The 18203-nt window shown below is 44.5% G+C and overlaps 1 protein-coding gene across 3 annotated transcripts in view; it reads right to left on the minus strand.

Moving 5' to 3' along the window:
- unm_sa1614 (un-named sa1614) overlaps positions 1-14973 on the minus strand; it is a 44458-nt gene extending 29485 nt beyond the window's left edge. For 2 of the 3 annotated variants that reach the window (XR_004163683.2, XM_031567406.2), the window contains exons 1-7: positions 14417-14973; positions 3796-3868; positions 3063-3208; positions 2701-2775; positions 2040-2089; positions 813-942; positions 468-553 (exon numbers count right to left, since the gene is read on the minus strand). Coding sequence is in view for 2 of the 3 variants with exons in the window: in XM_031567406.2 (XP_031423266.1) it covers positions 468-553; positions 813-942; positions 2040-2089; positions 2701-2775; positions 3063-3208; positions 3796-3868; positions 14417-14542 (686 nt within the window). In the remaining variant the exon portion in view is untranslated. The remainder of the gene's footprint in view (positions 1-467; positions 554-812; positions 943-2039; positions 2090-2700; positions 2776-3062; positions 3209-3795; positions 3869-14416) is intronic. The other variant, XM_031567407.2, reaches the window with a different exon arrangement.
- Between the last annotated feature and the right edge of the window lie 3230 nt (positions 14974-18203).

Raw genomic sequence — 18203 nt, forward strand, 5'->3', positions numbered from 1 at the left:
TTTAATATCCAGAACTGTCACTTCACTGTATCCTCTGTAACAGAGGCGCCTGAGATGGCTTTTCATTTTGGTCTTCAAGCAGCTGTTCACACTCCCCCCCCCAGTTTTCAGGAAGAAAGTAGGACCTCAAAGACTCAAGCAACGGTCAAATTATTTCTGTTGCTCGACACAGCTGCCTTATCTTAAAGCGAGGATTCTCACAGATGCTGTGGCAGCACTGCAGTAAGGTCTGCATAGGGATGATAGTCACAGAGCCATTGTGTCCTTCACTGGCTCTGCCCTGTACTCAGAGCTCAATCAATACAATGTGTGTGTGTGTGTGTGTGTGTAAGTCATCTATGCAGAGAACAGACCAAAGCTATGGGCAGACTAAAAATGCTCAACACCTGTACCTCACATCTTAGTACCTCTACGTACACAAACACATCTGAACAAAATGTTGTCATGCTAGCCACGCTCTCTCTTACTTGCACTGGGAGTGGTAGTGCTTGATAAGATTCTGCAGCAGGTCAACACCCTTCTTGGTCTTGATTTCGTTCACTTTGATGAGGTACTGAGAAACAGAAGGATACAAATCATACTTCTAAAAGGCATGCTTACACCTCATGCAGTCACAGACGTGTGCCGCCTAAGCAGTCCTGCAGAAGAACTAGCCATATTAATTACAAGCATCTGACACAATCAGCACCCATTGGATATTTAAGCACAGTCTTTCAGCCATCACTCAATGGAGGGGAACCGCTAGTCGTGTTTTGATTTCGTAGTTTGACCTATAACTATACTGCATAAACCTCACCTTTACCAAACCTCACCTCACACATCTGTAGCTGGAACATCCTGCGCTCTTTCTCGAGGTCCTCAGCGATCTCTCCTCCGCTCACCTCCGTCCGCACCATCCCATACTGCTTTGCCAGCTCACGCTTCTCCTTCTCTATCTTAGTGCTACACACACACACACACACACACACACACACACACACACACACACACACACACACACACACACACACACACACACACACACACACACACACACACACACACACACACACACACACACACACACACACACACACACACGAGAGAGAGACAGAGAGAGTGAGAATAAAATACCAACTCAAGCACTCCCTTATGCCACATTGTTTATCTCATCGCTGCCTTTGCCAGGCTATTTAGTGCTGCCAGATGGGACACACACACACACACACACACACACACACACACACACACACAATGGATAAGACCTGCAACCAAAGACAGTGCTTCACTCTAGACGAAGCAAAGAGGGAAGATGGAAGCCATACTAAATGTCCCCTCAGTGATGAGTGATAATGATGACTGGACGATTAGTGAGTGATGAGTGATAATGATGACTGGAGGATAAGTGAGTGATGAGTGATAATGATGACTGGACGATAAGTGAGTGATAATGATGACTGGACGATAAGTGAGTGATAATGATGACTGGACGATAAGTGAGTGATGAGTGATAATGATGACTGGACGATAAGTGAGTGATAATGATGACTGGAGGATAAGTGAGTGATGAGTGATAATGATGACTGGACGATAAGTGAGTGATGAGTGATAATGATGACTGGACGATAAGTGAGTGATGAGTGATAATGATGACTGGACGATTAGTGAGTGATGACTGGAGGATAAGTGTGATAATGATGACTGGACGATTAGTGAGTGATGACTGGAGGATAAGTGTGATAATGATGACTGGACGATAAGTGAGACTGTGAAAACCTGCACTACAGAGAGGCCCGGGGGCAGGATGTGAAGCAGACTTGGGATGAACATGGCCGTGATTGACGTCATTTCACACAACTCACACACACACACACACACACACACACACACACACACTTCCCCACAACAAGCCTCACTGTGGCCGCATTCACGAATCCTGATAGCTAAAAAGGACCTTGACTTCATAGATGTCCATGACTACTTTTCCAACTGTGCTGAATTCCAAACATGCAGTGATACACAAAGGACAGCGAGCAGCCTGGGAGAACGAGTTAACTCACAATTTATTCTCATAATCTCTCCATGCCTTGTCGAACGGCTTCTTCAGATCCTGAGGAAGAGGAAGAATTAGATTAAAGTTTGCATTAAGAGGAAGTACAGTGGGCCAGGACTGCTGGGCACACCAGCTGCTACCCCACTACGCATCCGAGACTCTCCTGCCTCTTGTTCTCACAAAAGCGTCCGTCCGTCCGTTAATCTCTCTGTCTCCCTCTCTGTTCTCTTTGTCTTTCTCTCGGTCTCTCTCTCTCTCTCTCTCTGCTGTCTAGCATGTCTCCCACATAGCCTTGAGTTTTTAATTATCCACTCGATGGATTTCCCTACAGGGAGGCTGCACTGATCTGCACTGGGTTGCAGCCTTCCTCGTTAAACACAACACACTTCATTAACCTCTCACAGTCACTCACACACTTATTCTACACACAAAGTGCCTGCAATCCATTTCTCAAAAGGGTGCATGAGTGTGTAAGAAGCCCCCATCACCCAAGCACACAATAAGTGGTAGATTTAATTTAACCGTGGGCGTCTCCATTTAAAGCAGTTGTTGGTAACCTTGAGACATTTCGAGTAGAGGCTGTAACAAACAGTCCTTGAGACATGTGATATTTAGTGAAGCCCGGAGACCGCTGGTCATGATCCAACTGACGTGACATTTGGGCTTACCCCTTTCACCTCTTTCAGGTCCCCTTTTACCAGAGAATCCAAGAAGAAGTTGATATTGTGAAGCATGCTCTTCAACTGCAAAGAGGAAAAAGAACTTATCACCAAAACAAAACCTACAGCCTTTGCACAAGCTAAACATGAAAAAGTGAGATGTCATACATATTTTACAAATATTGTAGCCTCATACCAGAGGACTATGAAGTCTTAATCTGTCCTCTCGGCAATAGTTCCATACTTTTAAAGGACTTTGAGATAATACAGGGACCCAGTGGGTCAACCAATGAGGGGGGCTGTTTTATCTGAAAGCACGACGCCTTATCTTTCCATTACTCTCTGCTGTGCACAGGAGTGGAGTCGCTCACCAGGTTTTTCATTGGCATCAGCAGCTCTTTGGAGAACTCTGCGAACTTGTTGAAGGCAGACGCCACTTCTTGCTCCCCGTTGCTCCGGAAATTTACCGCGAGTTTCTCCATGGAATTGATGTAGACCTCTAGATGCGATATGTGGTCTTAAGGAGAGAGACAACTTCATTACAGTTAATGTATTTCCATCAACGCTTCTAGTTTCTTTTTCCCCCTACTCAACCACACAGCTGAACATGAAAACAGAGATGAGCCTCCATCACAAATTCATCACAGAATAAAGGCATACATCAACTAAATCCAGATCACAAATATTGTGTGAATAGTTCAGAGAAACTCCATATTTATTTCCATCTTTGTCCCTATTTAACTCTGAATTGAACTTTTAAGGTAAAATAAAGTAATTGATATTTTGAATCATTGCCTAAAACATGTGATATGTTTATGAGGTAGGCGATTTACACCCTTATTATTAGGTCTGGGAGACCATGTCCTTGGTGTTCCTCCATGCTGTGCAAATGGAGGGATGACTGACACCATTTTAATTGAAGCCCACCTGGGGTCTGAGTTCTAATGGTCAGATGCTGGGTAGCACTCTCTGGCTGAGGGATTGATGCTGTTAGAATGGGGAGGGGGGGTTCACCCTTTGTGTGTGCCCTCTTTTAGTGATGCTGAACAGAGGCGCTGTTTCACTCTCTCCATGGTAACAGCCATGACGTGTCCTTGACCTCACCTTGACCTGAAACATGCTTCGCTTTGGCAGCTTTCTTCAGTTTCTGGAGGACAGTTCGGTCACAGTCCAGGGCCTGTAAAAACAAACAGGATTTCCCCATATGAGCGTAATTTTCTCCACAGACAAGGGGACTTCCTTTATGAGAACCAGAACCAAAAAAAATAAAAAACATGAGTCAATGAACTTGGGGGGAACAAAAACCATATGCTTTTCCCCAGTATGGATGCATTAGGACAGAATGTCCTGACATAACATTTTCCTATAAACGATCCCCCAAGATAAGAAAATTCTGCTTCCCGCGGGACTACCAGGACTTACAAGAAAAAAATGAAAACAAATATAATTAGATACACACATAGTGTTTACCTCATCTCTCTGTTGAACAGGATCCTCACACATACACATACACACACACACACACACACACACACACACAACACATATACACTACACCCACACAGGACACACACACACACACACACACACAGACACACACTCACACTACACCCACACACCACACGTACACAATCTTTTCTCTACTCCACAAAAGCACTGGCGTGCACGCTGCTCTGCTTCCCCAAACCCCCCCAAGGCAACATCATCAGAAGAAAAGGGCCGTTGCAATTGTAAACATTTCTCTTGGGTTTCAGCAGTGTCCTGCAGTGTGCAAATATCCTGTTTTACGCCACTTAAGACACCCAGAAATACGAGAGACAAAAAGCATTACAGAAAATGAATGAAGGAGGTTTCACAGAGTATTTGTTCACCCATGGTTTCGAAATATGTGGAGCATGCAAATCACCTGGCACCTACCGCTGCAGCTGAAAATACCCTGGTTTGGACAACAGACCCACTGCGGAGAGAACTGGCACGGCATGTCCCGTACAATGGGCCACGATCGACCATGCCAATGTGTCATATTTAAATACTTGGTAAAGACTTGGTGAAGTTTATTACTTTCCTTAAAACAGTTTCCAGAGCACCCATATAATTAAATCAGCCACAAACACACACACACAAGACGACCTGAACACAGAGAGCAAAAAAATGGCACTGTAGAAATATCACACCAACAGAGTCTGAGTGAGGAATGTCCTTTACAGTCACCACACTCTGGACGTTTTGACTTGTGGCTGAATACACAGTAGAACCCGTCTGGAGTGTCTTGACCAGGACAGAGTCAGGCCTGAGCTGCAGAGATCATATCTAGGAAAAGACCGTCTGCATGTCTGAACGTAGCCTCTATTTATACAGCAAGATATAGCATATATTGATTTTGTATGACATCGTCCATTTGTATTTGATTTATTTTCAATTTGCATTTTTAACTTAAATACAGCTCAGAGGTATTTTTTTTTACATTTTGGGACAGTTTCCTGGTGAAGAGAGAGAGGAGGAGAGCGCAGATATGCTTCTGTTCCTCTCTCTGCCTGGTCTATCGTTATCTCAAAGTGATCCTTGTACTTAATGACCCGCAAGCCACCGGCTCCACCAGAGGAGCAGAGATGGAAATAGACTCATTACTCCGAATGGAGGGCAGTGTGGGGGCGGCCACAAGGACATGAGACAAAAGGAAGGGGATGCATAAAGCACGACTTTCCATCATAAAAGCTGACTTAACGGCTAATAAGAAGTACGAAGAGCTCGTCCGACTCGTCCAGACTGAAAATGAAGGCGATGTTCACACACAGACTGCCTCACTGAGAGAGGTTCAGAGAGGGCATTTCCAGGTACCTACGCACAGATGTTGGACAGATACTCAGGAGCGACCTCAGGAGCGCATGCTCAGCCCAGATGTTTGCGGCTAGACCACTGCTCTGAATAGCCACCCTTTGATGATTGAGGTTAGAAGGGTGGTGGTAGGTCGAATGGAAGGGTGGTCCACTTTTCTATTTCTGTTTCAGTCCGAAACCTCCATTTGTATTCCTAAAATGAAATATAATCGCTCTTCTCGTTCAAGAGCAACGGACTGCTCCGATTCAGTTTTACCCATAATAATGTCATTAAACTCACACACTTGTCTTATTGAGGGTGCTGTCAGTAGACGCAGGCTGGTGTCTTGTATTGGCCTAAGGCCTACAACCTGCAGGTCTAATGATTAAACATTAATTACATTATTAGTGTGTAACTTACTGTACAATAAACATAATGCTTAGTGAATTAGTCCTAAAACATGTCAAATACAATATTAACATCAGAATGTATCACGTTATGAAGGCCCAACCCAGAACCTAGTGTTCGGCCCAAGCTCTTGAGGCTAAGGATGACTAACTTGATTATGCAAACACTGTGGCAAGTAAAAAAAAAAAAACACTGCCACTGCCCGAGGAAAGCAAATCTCTAATCAATTCTTCCGCAAATCAAGACAAATAACTCTCCAGTCCTTTGGAACAGTCGAGTACAAAATCTCGTTACCATTTCAGGAAGGGTCATGCCAATACCCACTTAATATCATGATGAAATAACGGCTCTCGGACAGACCACTTCCTGCCCAAGCAAAAACAGAAACTCTGAGATGTTCTCAGAGGACTTAATGGGAAGTAACATTTCCTCTGGGTTTCCTCTGGCAGCCGTGCCCTCTGCCATGCTTTGGCTGTGTATAAACAGCCTAAAGACCCTCTGGGGGTGATCAACCTTCTCAGAGACAGAGAGAGAGAGAGAGAGAGAGACAGGCTGTATCTCTCTCATTAAGACCCTGTGACTACCCTTAAGCTAGAGACACACCAATCCGACATCAAAGAATGGTGGTGACGAAGGCCAACTGTTGCGTTGCCTCACGTTGCCTGTGTCTGGGCCAAACTTTTGCACTTGAACACACCGCAAAGACTACAGCCAACAACCAACTAGCACTTACATTCTGCACCTGTGTGAGAGGAAATAACTCTCCATACTAGCAGGTAGCAGTAGTCTGTATTCGTCGTTCAAAAAGGGAAACCTGATGACCTGGGACTGCGGATATACAAACTGTAAACAAAGCAACGTTTGCGTAACATTTTCACAGCACTCTCGCGCAACACAGATAGTTTTGTCATATGGGTACGTGTAATGGAGAGCATGTCTGAAAAGAAGCTGCAAATGTGGCATCTACTAATAGCAACAGGGCCACAAACTGGGGCCACAGATGCACACCGACGGCCCGACAGTCGGCATGGTGTGTCACAGGCTTTAGGCGCCATGTTTCTCAGTGTCCTCCATCTTCTCAGAAGCCGGTCTAAAGGCTGCTTGCCTCTCGGTGCAAGTATTAGTCACGTCAGGTGTTTGCTTTAAAGCTCCCCCCAATGTTCATTCACTGTCTTAGTTTCCCCCACCTCTATTCTCAAAGACAAAACACTTTGTGCTGGAATCGGTTCTGTGGCTACTCCTAACTTTTTTTTACACCCTGTCAACACATTTATCGCTACTGAAGAGCTCTACGCTCATTGCGCTAAAGTGGTGGTAGCCTCAGTTTGTGTGTGTGTGTGTGTTTGCGTGTGTGTGTGTGGGGGGGGGGGGGGGGGGGTGGTATTGTGTAATGAGCATTGCTCTGTCCTCCTCAAAAGCTTGCCTTGTGATGTCCTTGACGAGACACTTCATTCTGGTGGGACCGCTGAGAGTACAGTGTAGAAAGCTCTGGACATTCCTACGAGAGTGACGTTATAAAAGGGTGTATGTACTGTACATTCCTGTGAAACAGCAATCACGCACAATCAACGATGGCTGGATAAGAAAAAGTCCTAAACCCACTCTTAAGTCCTTTGGTGAATGACCCATTTTCAGCGTTGTGTCCTCTCTGAAGTTCTGTGACCATTCTGCACACCCTCTGCACCCTCTGTTGATATTTTTAAACCACCACGATTAGGCATAATTGCATTTTTATGAGGAAAAAAAGCCTCAGGCTCCTCATTATCAAATTTCGGTCCCACTACTGCTGCAGTCTCAGAGGCCACTCTGGGGGCAAGGCAGCATGACGCGGCACAAACACGAACGCCTCAGCCTCCTGCTAGCGCTCGTGCTAAACGCATTCAAATCTAAAGTCCCAAAGATTCCCCAGTGTGAATGTCATCCAATAGGAAACCACACAGCTTCGTCATCATCATCATCATCATCATCATGGTCCATTACACTGGAGGGAGTTCCGGGGCATGGCCTGGGCTTGATGAGGAAGATCTGTGGTTATGCGGCTGTGCTTGGATACATCAGGGGAAAAACCTGTTGACTCATTGAGAGGCCTCAGGTGACAGCAATCGCACAGGTGGGAGTCTATATGCTCTTTCAGTGTGTGTGCTCTGCAGGTCAATTCTGAGTTCACTAGTCACTTCAGTCTCACTGGCAATTTGACGCCTGTTGAGGTCGCAGCAGAACAACAACAACAAAAACACTGTATACCATGCATGTAGCGTTTTTAGCAACGTGATTTGTTATGATATCAAATGGTCTTGGTTGAAACTAAGTTGTGCTCAGAGAAGTTGATTCAAAACATGCCAGACTCTTGCTTTGACACCAGCCCTGAGCGCTATAGAGTCTGTGCTGAGGCTTGGCATGTTCTGCCGGCTAAGATAGGCAGAGAATAGGCAGAGAATGAACAGAGGGAGGAACACCAAGCATGAATAATGAATGAGATGACCTATTCCTCATCACATCTCATGGCGGAGGAAAAACAAAAAACATCTCTGTGTTGAGGTAGCCTACCGTCTCCTGATAACCTGGGGTTCAGGTTTGTGTTGGAAAAGACTGACAGAGGGGCAGAGAGCACATCAATCAGACTGATCCATCTACCACCAGCACACCAGAGCTATCAATATCTCACTAGAACAGGGAGAATGTTTTTATGGTGTGTAGGCCTCCTCTTCACAAAACACTCATTCCATTTGTGTGTGGGCGATTTCCTGAGCAGTGTCACATTACGTAAACTATCAGTATTTTCTCCTCTGATCTGTCCGCCTCCATCAGTGCCCTTTGTGAGTGTGTGCGTGCGTGCGTGCTTAAATACTTCATATATAAAACTGAGCTGGGTGTTTCTGGGTGGGTGCCTTCGCTGGTCTGTAATTAAAGGGCTAGAGTGGGTTTGGGGGGGGGGGGGGGGGTGTATGTCTGACGGAAAGTGACTCAATGACCTCCAGTAAACAACACACTAGGGACATCATCGTCATCATCATCATCATCATTCCATCCTTTCTGCTCCCTCTCCCCTCTGTTACATACTGCTCCCTTGGACTCCCTTGGAAAAGTATACCATATATAGAAATCGTCCAGATACTGTTCATTTTAGTTCTTTGTTATTGCCTGGATCAGGCAGGATCACTGAAACCAACAAAAATAGGTTTTTGTATTAAAGGCCATCAGCATAGTTTTTCAAATCCTCTTTTTCCGTCCTTGTAAACTCCCAGCATCATCTGAGATCAAGGAAGGTTCTCAGGCTTCATTTAAGCTTCCCTTTTCCAGTGCTGTCAGCTTTACAAAACACTTTACAGAACGGAAATTAAGCTTTAACCACAGTGGGTTACTTAAAAACATCAACACATCACAAAGAGTCAGCAGCACATGGAAGTCAATCACAGCGCTTCGTCGAGCTAGCGCCTCTAAACGGGCTGAAGCCTGGATGCATGTGAGCACCCTGGTGAGAGTTAAACTGTGTGGTGTCCTCTGTGATGATCCTCACAAACTGAGCTGGTGAAATCACTTGTTCTGAAATGGCTTTTGTTTGACGTATTGATCTGGCTGTAGGAAGAGGGTTCAGCATTCTGTCAGCACAACAGGGGGTTTGAATAAAGCACCTCTCTTCAGCTCAAGCTGTTGGAGAAAATATGACCCCCCAAAATTGCTCCCCTTTATTTTCTTCAAGTCCAACTGTCAAAATCAACTTCCCTTCAAATGCTGGTTTCTATGGAAACTTCTTCCTGTTACTCACCCCGAGCACTTGTCTACCGCCTGGGCGAGCTATTTATGTTGTGTGAAGTGGTGATGAGTTCTTTGATGACATTTCAACACACAATTGTGAGAAGCCTGCTCCTGTCTGAGGCTGACTTGATCTACTATGCGCATTTATTTTGGAGAGGCACACAGTTCAATGGGATACAGATACACTGCACACTCTGTGGCAAAAAAAACCTGACCTACTGCCACCTGTGCAAATACCATTTCTACTTTTTGCATGACTGGATATTCCTAACATCACTGTCTTGTTGCTAATAAAACATAGGAGTATTTGCTGCGGTAACATAGCCTTGCTACGGAGAGTTAAGGAGAGTGATGACAGCACTAAGCACATTGGCCAATATAGCACGCACTACTTTACTAAGTACTGTATTCACCTGACATGATGGTTTTCCTATGTGCTGTGCTGCAGGGTGGCCAATCATAGAGACCACAACTGACTGGTCAGTGGCCAGGTCATCAGAAAGTCATGATTCGGAGTCAGTGATTTCAGGATCAGGAATATCATTACAACAGCTAGACTCCTTTTAAATAAAGCACCTTGTACTGAGACAGTTATTCCCACATGTACTCAAATAAGGCTTACAGCTGGATGATGACAATGCAGCCATCTATTTAGAAGCACTCTCATTCAACACCCCCCCTCTCTACACAAAGTGGGTGAATCCATTTACCTGGCCGCCAGTGACCTGCATTGGTTTTCATCTCAGTCTGGGTAATAGGGGACAGTGTCCAGGAATCACATTTCAATTCCAGCGATTGGACAGGCCACTCCTGAAGAATGCCACACTCAGCACGGCTCAGGCGTGTGTGCGGCCTTTGTTTCCGGGGCTGCACGCCTCTGCGGCTGGCTTTTAGCATGCGCCTCCATTGTGTGTGAATTCCAACACAAACAAAAACCAAAATCACCCCCAAAATACTCAGGAGATGTGGAGCTCTCCATTGTTCAAAAGAAAGACTGGGTGAGAAAGGGACAGACTGAAAAAAATACCCAAGCCTGAATGAAGGACTGCTGGAATGCAAGCCTGTTAGTAGGGACATGTGCATTTACACTGAAAAACATAACAGAGACAGGACCTGATTACAGGAGAATTTCTACACAAATTGGAATTATCAGGTTGCCAGGATACGCCCACTGTGATATTATTTACATGTACCTTAAGTATGTTTTAGCTTTATTTATATCTACAAAAAATGCAACTGGCATAGTTATTCCTGTCCACACAGCTTTGCTTTATAAAATCACAAGCCCAGTGTGAGACATTTGACTGCAGGGGAAAAAAAACTAACTGCCTGTACACAGCCAACTGCTCCAACTAAAGACACAGCCCAAGCTGAATCCACACGCTACAATTAAAGCATCTCTCAAAGACACAAAGTTCCCCTTTTCGCTCCATTTAAGCCACTGACCCTCTCACAAACACAATGCCATAAAAGCTACATTTCTTTTACATAACATCAAGCCACTGCCCTCTGCGCAAAACCATCCAAACACAGCAATCAGCATCTCTTCCACTCCACCGCTCTCCACTCTCTCTAGGGGCGTCTCTTCCTGCGGAGTTACTAAACATCCAGGACCAGTGTGGATGGCTACTGCAGCACCACCTTCTCCCATTGGCAGAGGTGAGGGCCAGCGGAGAGGGATGAGAGCTGAGGGGAAAGACGGGAGCTCTAGGGACAGTTTCCCAACACTGCCCAACATGGACTGAAGTGAAGGGGGACAGAGATGCATGAGTGACAGGTCTGTTTTCCATATTCAAAGACACAGAGCCAAACAATGTTTGAAAAAGATGGAAGTCTGATATGATTTATAGATTTAAAAGCACTGGATGTAAAGACAACACAGCACAGGTCTAAACAGTATTTTTAATGAAGGTCTTAAAATAATTGGGTGCACCAAAGTGGCAGGATGGTAGAGGAGCTTCCACCCCTGCGCTTCTTCAGATATTTGTATAACTCACATCATAACTTCCACCTGACAAAATACAGAAAGTATGCTGCACTGGAGAGGATTGAGGTATTTGGCATGAAAGAGATATGGTTCAAATAAACTGATTTAATTTAATCAGAACAACAAACAATGCCAAACATCAACTATTGAAAAAGACAAAAAGAACAACACTATTGTGACTGTTCTTCTTAACAGACACGCAAAATGAAAATGACTATCCTTGCCACCCACCTGAGCATGTAACCCAGCAGTCCTTTCCACTGCCATCGAAACAACTCATTCAGTAAATCTCTCTGAACATTGCTTGCGTGTGGTTTTCCCCCCCGTCTTACCTCTCGGTGCTCGATGTAAACAAATAGCCAAATCAGCTGTCGGCGCCCACGACCATCCTCATGCACACTGGTGCACTCGGATTATCTGCACACTCCAATTAACCACCCATTTTTTACACTCCACTGGCTGCCCTAATCCCAAGTTGCTTCAATTTCAATTTACTTCCAGTATCACCGGCACCAGCCCACTGGGGCCCACCCCTCTCCTGACACACACAGAGCCAGACGAAGGACCCAGATCCATCAGTCCAAGTAGCCGTAGCTGATGTGGAACCGACATATTGCCTGCTGGCGGCTGCAATTCCATTCCGCCTCATTCTGTCAGCACTTTCTGGCCTTTTAAGTGAATGAAGACTGGGGCGATTCTGTCCGCTCAGTAACTGGTAGGGTCACAAAGTCAAAGCATTACACACGGGAGATGATTTCCTGACTTGCCAAAGACAGCACAATGTAAATTGGAGAAGGGGGGGGAACGCACACACACAGCTCACATATATGTGGTGCTTTGTCTATATATAGACACGGGCTGCAAATGCTTCAAATAAAATTGCAGCTCCTACCTACACACCCCTACCTACACACACACCCTCAGCCCCTTGTATGGCATCACCCAGCGTATCTGGGTGAGGAAGGATTAGATGTTCTTTGTACTTAGGCCAGACACAACAGTAAGCCTAAATTGATTACAGCTTCCAAAGAATAAACAACACACATTTGACACCCCTACTGGCTGGCACTCGGATACACATAAGAAAGGAGACTGCAGTGTGCATCACTCATACCCCTGTTGATCCAGGGTTTTACGCTAGACAGACAAAAATGGGTTCATCAAGCGTGGCTATGGAAGTAACACATTCAGAATTTGCTCTGCTTTTCATTCATGTCAATGAGCCCTATTGTTTTTCTTTTTCCAGAGCCCAGGCGACTGTGCTCTCTGGGCTGGGTTTAACTGCTGCATGAGGTCCACAATAATCTGATGAATCAGTGTGTCAGGCTTTCTCACTTTGAGGACAGGAAGCTAATGGATGGCACTTCCTGCCACCCTCCAACAGCGCAGCCCCTCCCAGAGAAACCTGGGGCGGCTTAAGTGAAGACCTCACTAGTCGCGCAAGGATCTGTCACGTCAAATGATGTCCAAACAGTCAACCATGTAATGCGCTACAGTGTCCAATTTGCAATGTGTTTCACAGGCTAGGTCATTGTCATGGCAACTGCGCACTCCTCCAACACGCCAGTCTGTGCAGCGGTGGCGTCAGGCATTCCCATTGTCACCAAAACCCAGACCTCTGGCGCAGGCTCCAATCTGCCACAACAAACGACTCAAAACGGCATAAGCCATGAGCAGGTTTAGTGAGGGAGATTAGGTGGCGGTGGTGATGGTGATGAGATTCGTGTGTTTGGACGGGGGCTGCCATTCAATTTTGGGACAGTTGTAAACATGCACTCTTTAAGTGTGAAGCTTCCAATAGTCAAAATAATACAAAGGAGGTTTTTTTCGCCCACAGTTGCCTTTTAGCATATTTTTCACTTAAACTAACATTTATTCGTGTTTATTATTTACAGCGCACACATAAATGAACAACCGCGTGGTACTAGCGCTCATACATCCATAGTATTCCTTCAAAGAGTCCACATCTACCGTAAAAGCCCTTCTGTGGGATTCACACAATAAGATCCTCGTTGTTCATCTCTATAGCGGCCAACAGAGTCCAACAAAGTCACTTCTTGGACTTCTGTTATGGCGTAGCATTACTGGATACAAAGACAATACTGGAGTCGTATAATGGGGTAGACAGTTCAAGCATCCTTTGGTCAGGTGCGACAATCGTGCAGTGTAGGCTATTCGCATAAAATTGCAATCCATTCACTTACAACAACCCACTGAAACAGCCCTCTCTCTTCCATCGATGGAGGGAAACCTCGATAGGACTACACTTTAATTCATGATTTCTGACAAAGAAGGCATGTTCAAGTTTCTTCTCCATCACTGAAACCGCTGAGGTCTGCCGCCCCATGGGTGCAATAAACAAAGGCAATTAGAATATGTTCAATGCTTGTCAACAGGACAGCCTAGTTTTGTGTCCAGTAGGCTAATTAACTGATTGACAGAAATCAAAGGTGATTGAACGCATAACTTGTCCACACGGCTCATAAAATAACGGAAAATAAAGAACTGAGCACAATAGAGCACAAAGACCTTAACCACGGTGCCGCTCGCTATGCCTCCTTTAACAGAGCTAGCTGGGATTGGATAATGAGTTCATCAGTAGCCTAACAAGAAAAAATCCCGACACACCTTCTCATGCGGATCTAACCCCAGATCCTCGAAAACCCGCACACTGTCATAGGAATACTGTTATCAGCAGTCATACAGGACAGTCACAATAATCAGCCAGCCCGAGAAAGCTCGTTCACTCAAGCTTACCTCCTCGATGTTGTTCACGGAATTCCGGCAACTTATCATTTTCGTGGTAAAAGCCGAGGTTGTTGGAGAGCTGTAGTCCTCCAAGGTTTCTGAGATGAACTCCTCCACTGATATAAACTCGGGCATTTTTTGCCACACAGAATTAAAACGTTTGCGGAGAAATTATTTAACTGAACTAAAATAAAACAAAATAAGATCTAAGACCCACGTGTGCAATAAAACTGCGTCTAATTGAGTATAAGGACACAGAGCACTATAATGAAGTGCCGTATCATGTGTTTACCCTTTCCGACAGCCCATCTCTACTAAAACGCTCTGTACAAGCTGAATGAGGAACTGACGCTCTCAATAGTAGAAGTATCGGTAGCGCGCTTAGCGGCGCGCCGCGCATACTCGTGTCCGCCCCTTTCGCCACACACTCGCAGTTGACGTGGTGGCCGACAAAACATCTGCACGACTACTCTGAACACTTTTTCACATGGCTGGACCATTCTTGTGAGGCCCAATTCTTGTGACATTCCCCGCTGTCATAAACACCGCAAACGTCTTCTTAGCGGCTGCTACTGAGAAAAATATCTCTGTTCTACGTTAATGCTTCGGACTTCTACTCCAAAGGAGTACTTTCCTGCATCTCTATCTTTCTGATGAAAGAGTAGCCTATAGCTGTGGGTTCAGGCCCTGGGCTCTGTAAAGCACCTAGAGACAATGTTATTGTTTTGGCGCTATATAAATAAAGTTCAATTGAATTGTTTGGTTTGAATCATGCAGGGTAGGAATGGCGTGAGCTATCATTTGTAAAACGTAGAAAAGTGAAATTAAGCACAAAAAAATAAAAAGGGCGCTAACACAGTCGATAACACAGACATAAAATGACTCATGAGGCAGACAACATACTTATGTAACAGAAGCCTAGCTGTTCACAAGACACACTTAATTTCATCTACTCTTTTGACGCGGTTTGGGGTGAGACGCTGGGAACTTGACATACCACATCGTTAAGGGCCTGGAAGACACCTATCCCCAACTGTCACATTTCATTAGGGTTTCACTCAATCAGCTCCAGGCTCCGCGGCCCCCACACTGAGCGCCATGTGACTTAAGCTGAAAATTCCCAAGCTACTCGCACCCACAACGGGCGTGTTCAGCCACAACCACTGTGCTCATCAAACAAGCAGGGGTTAGCGAGGGCTTCATTAAGTTACTCTCCACAAATTATGTGAGAACAGTGATATCTGTAGTGACAGTGACCAAAGTAATTCTGGACAGACAGTGACACCAGGCAAGGGTCATGGGGGGTCGGGGGTGGTCCTGGGTGCCCTGGAGGTAGATACAATAGGCCTACTGCAAAAGTGTGCTCTACATTGCCCCCGCAGTGGCACTCACATAATAAAGAACCCTCTATCCTCTAAGGTGGCTGCACAAATGAGAACATTTAATATAGGGGAGACCAAATACAGTTGTAACACTTTTTGCTTTGCCTAGTATTTTGCCTTGTTGCCTTGCATTTTAACAAATTTATTTCATAGCTTTAATTTTAACACACACACACACACACACACACACACATGTTGCATTTTAATAAATATACAACATAGGCTACACCTCTCCTCTATATTTACTTTGCTAATTTAAGCACATGTGCCTTATTTTTTTTCAAATTTTCATGTAAATACAGTGAGTGTAATGCATCAGGGATAGTTGTAAGTCACCAAGGACTATTATAACATGCCAGTTTGAAGGGGCAAAGTAAAATATACAGCAACATCCATGTATTATTCATCCCAAAATAATGGTGGATAAGGTTTTTTCTGCAAGTTGTTGTCTTTACAGCATTTGTTTTCAAAATGCAGTGAAATAGTCCCTTACAAACCTAGGGCGTCACATTTTCTCTCCAGCTCTCACCCTGCTGCCAGTAGCCTGCACATCTCCCTCGAACCAACACTGTTATTTCTTCTTAATCAGTACGTGTCATTCTGTCAGAATCATTTCGTACATAAAACCGGGTTAGCAGGCTATGATTAAGCCTATTGTATTTCTCTGCTTGCAAATGTGGCTAGACCATTTTACTTGCTAGCTACACTTGCATGTGTAATGCCTGTGACATGCATTTTTAATTCAATCCCCTGACTCCCCCCCCATCCACAATGATGGATTGATCGGATGATCTGTAAATGACTGGTCAAAAACGTTGCATAACAGGAGTATAACATAGCATAACATAGGCCTCATGGTAAACAGGCTCCCAAACCCCTTGCAGGCTCCCCAACATCACCAATGACACTGCATATTTCTGACTTAAAGAGCTTACTTGGGCCACGACTCCAAGTTCAGAGACTTTGACTGGGCTGACTTAAACAGAAATGTATTTGAAGTTAGGACAGGCAGGTCTATTATTGAGTTTTCTTCACAAGTGAATTTGTAATGAGGTTGGCATTTTCAGTTGAACACATATTAAATAGCTTGCAGAGGTGGGCCTATTACTTTTGATGAGTGACTGCTGCTGCAGCAAAAGGCGCAGCCCTTAATCCTGAAAAAAATATTGTCAATGTTTGAACCTGACAGCCAATCAAATACACCCCCTCCCTTCAGTACTCCTGAAGCAACACTGATTGGTTGGAACCGTGTATTGTTTGGTCCGAGCCACTTAGTTTGTTTGTTTCCCATTGACAGCGCCAGGACTGTGAACGAACACAAGCGCTTTTCTGAGTGCACACAGAACGGACAGCTGGAGGAGCATGAGGAGAAATTAGCTGAATCTGACAAAAAGGTATATTGGACTATAATCAAGGACTGTACCTTCAATAAAACAATATTTTATGGGTTATAAATAATCAGCATAATAATGACTTTCAAACATAAGAGACAATTTAAGGTTAAATCACATTTGGGCAAACTGTTGTTGCAGTTTATCCTCATAAATTACTACAAATAGAGACAAAAAATAATCAGGTGTTCACTGCGTAATCTATTATGACCCCCTTATGCTGAGATACCATTTCCATGGAAACCAGGCCAGTATCCAGGTTGTTTGGCGCAATTACTCCCTCAGAACCTTTAACATCCTCCTGCCCTGCCCTCTAGATTACTCCTGGGCCCGACTGCTGGTTTCCATTGCTGAATGCATCTCTGCTTATTGCAGCTGTAGTGCCTCTAAGTTACACTACAGAACAGTTGGAATAATGGATATGACATAGCTTAGCCTTATATGAAAATAAGGCTTTAATAATGTCACAATTTGTTATAAAGTAACGTTCAATTGTGGGTCTAACCTGACAAATATCAGTAAAGTTGGTACTGAAGTGAGTTAAGGATTAGTAGTGTATACGTGTACCCCAGGACATATGTCCTTAGGTAACCTGTTCCCTGTTTTGGGTCGTCTTTCTTATGAACCTATGAACTTCCATGTGTTAATTTGTTGCATAAGCAATATGCTTACTTCCTGATGTATTCAAATACAGTAAAATATCTAGTATTACTCTTCATATTCCCAATGAATGTGTATTAGACCCCTGTATGAAGGTGTTTCAGTATGACCAATTGTCAGTTATCTATCATAATATTAGATACCTGCTCTGATCAGTGTCCTCTTTGAGTGAATCGACCTCAGGCTTTATGTTTGTTTTTCTCCTCTTGTTTTGGGGAAGTTATATGTTTAATGTCAATGTATTATTCTGTTCAGTGGAGTAAAAGATCACGCCATAATGATGTCATGTTTGGGCTCAGCCCTATACCAGTAAATGATACAAGTTGGTCTTGCTCTTCTCTTGCTCCTAGTCTTGGTCTGTTG

Source organism: Clupea harengus, chromosome 5, assembly GCF_900700415.2.
Source record: "Clupea harengus chromosome 5, Ch_v2.0.2, whole genome shotgun sequence".
In the NCBI taxonomy this organism is placed as follows: domain Eukaryota; kingdom Metazoa; phylum Chordata; class Actinopteri; order Clupeiformes; family Clupeidae; genus Clupea; species Clupea harengus.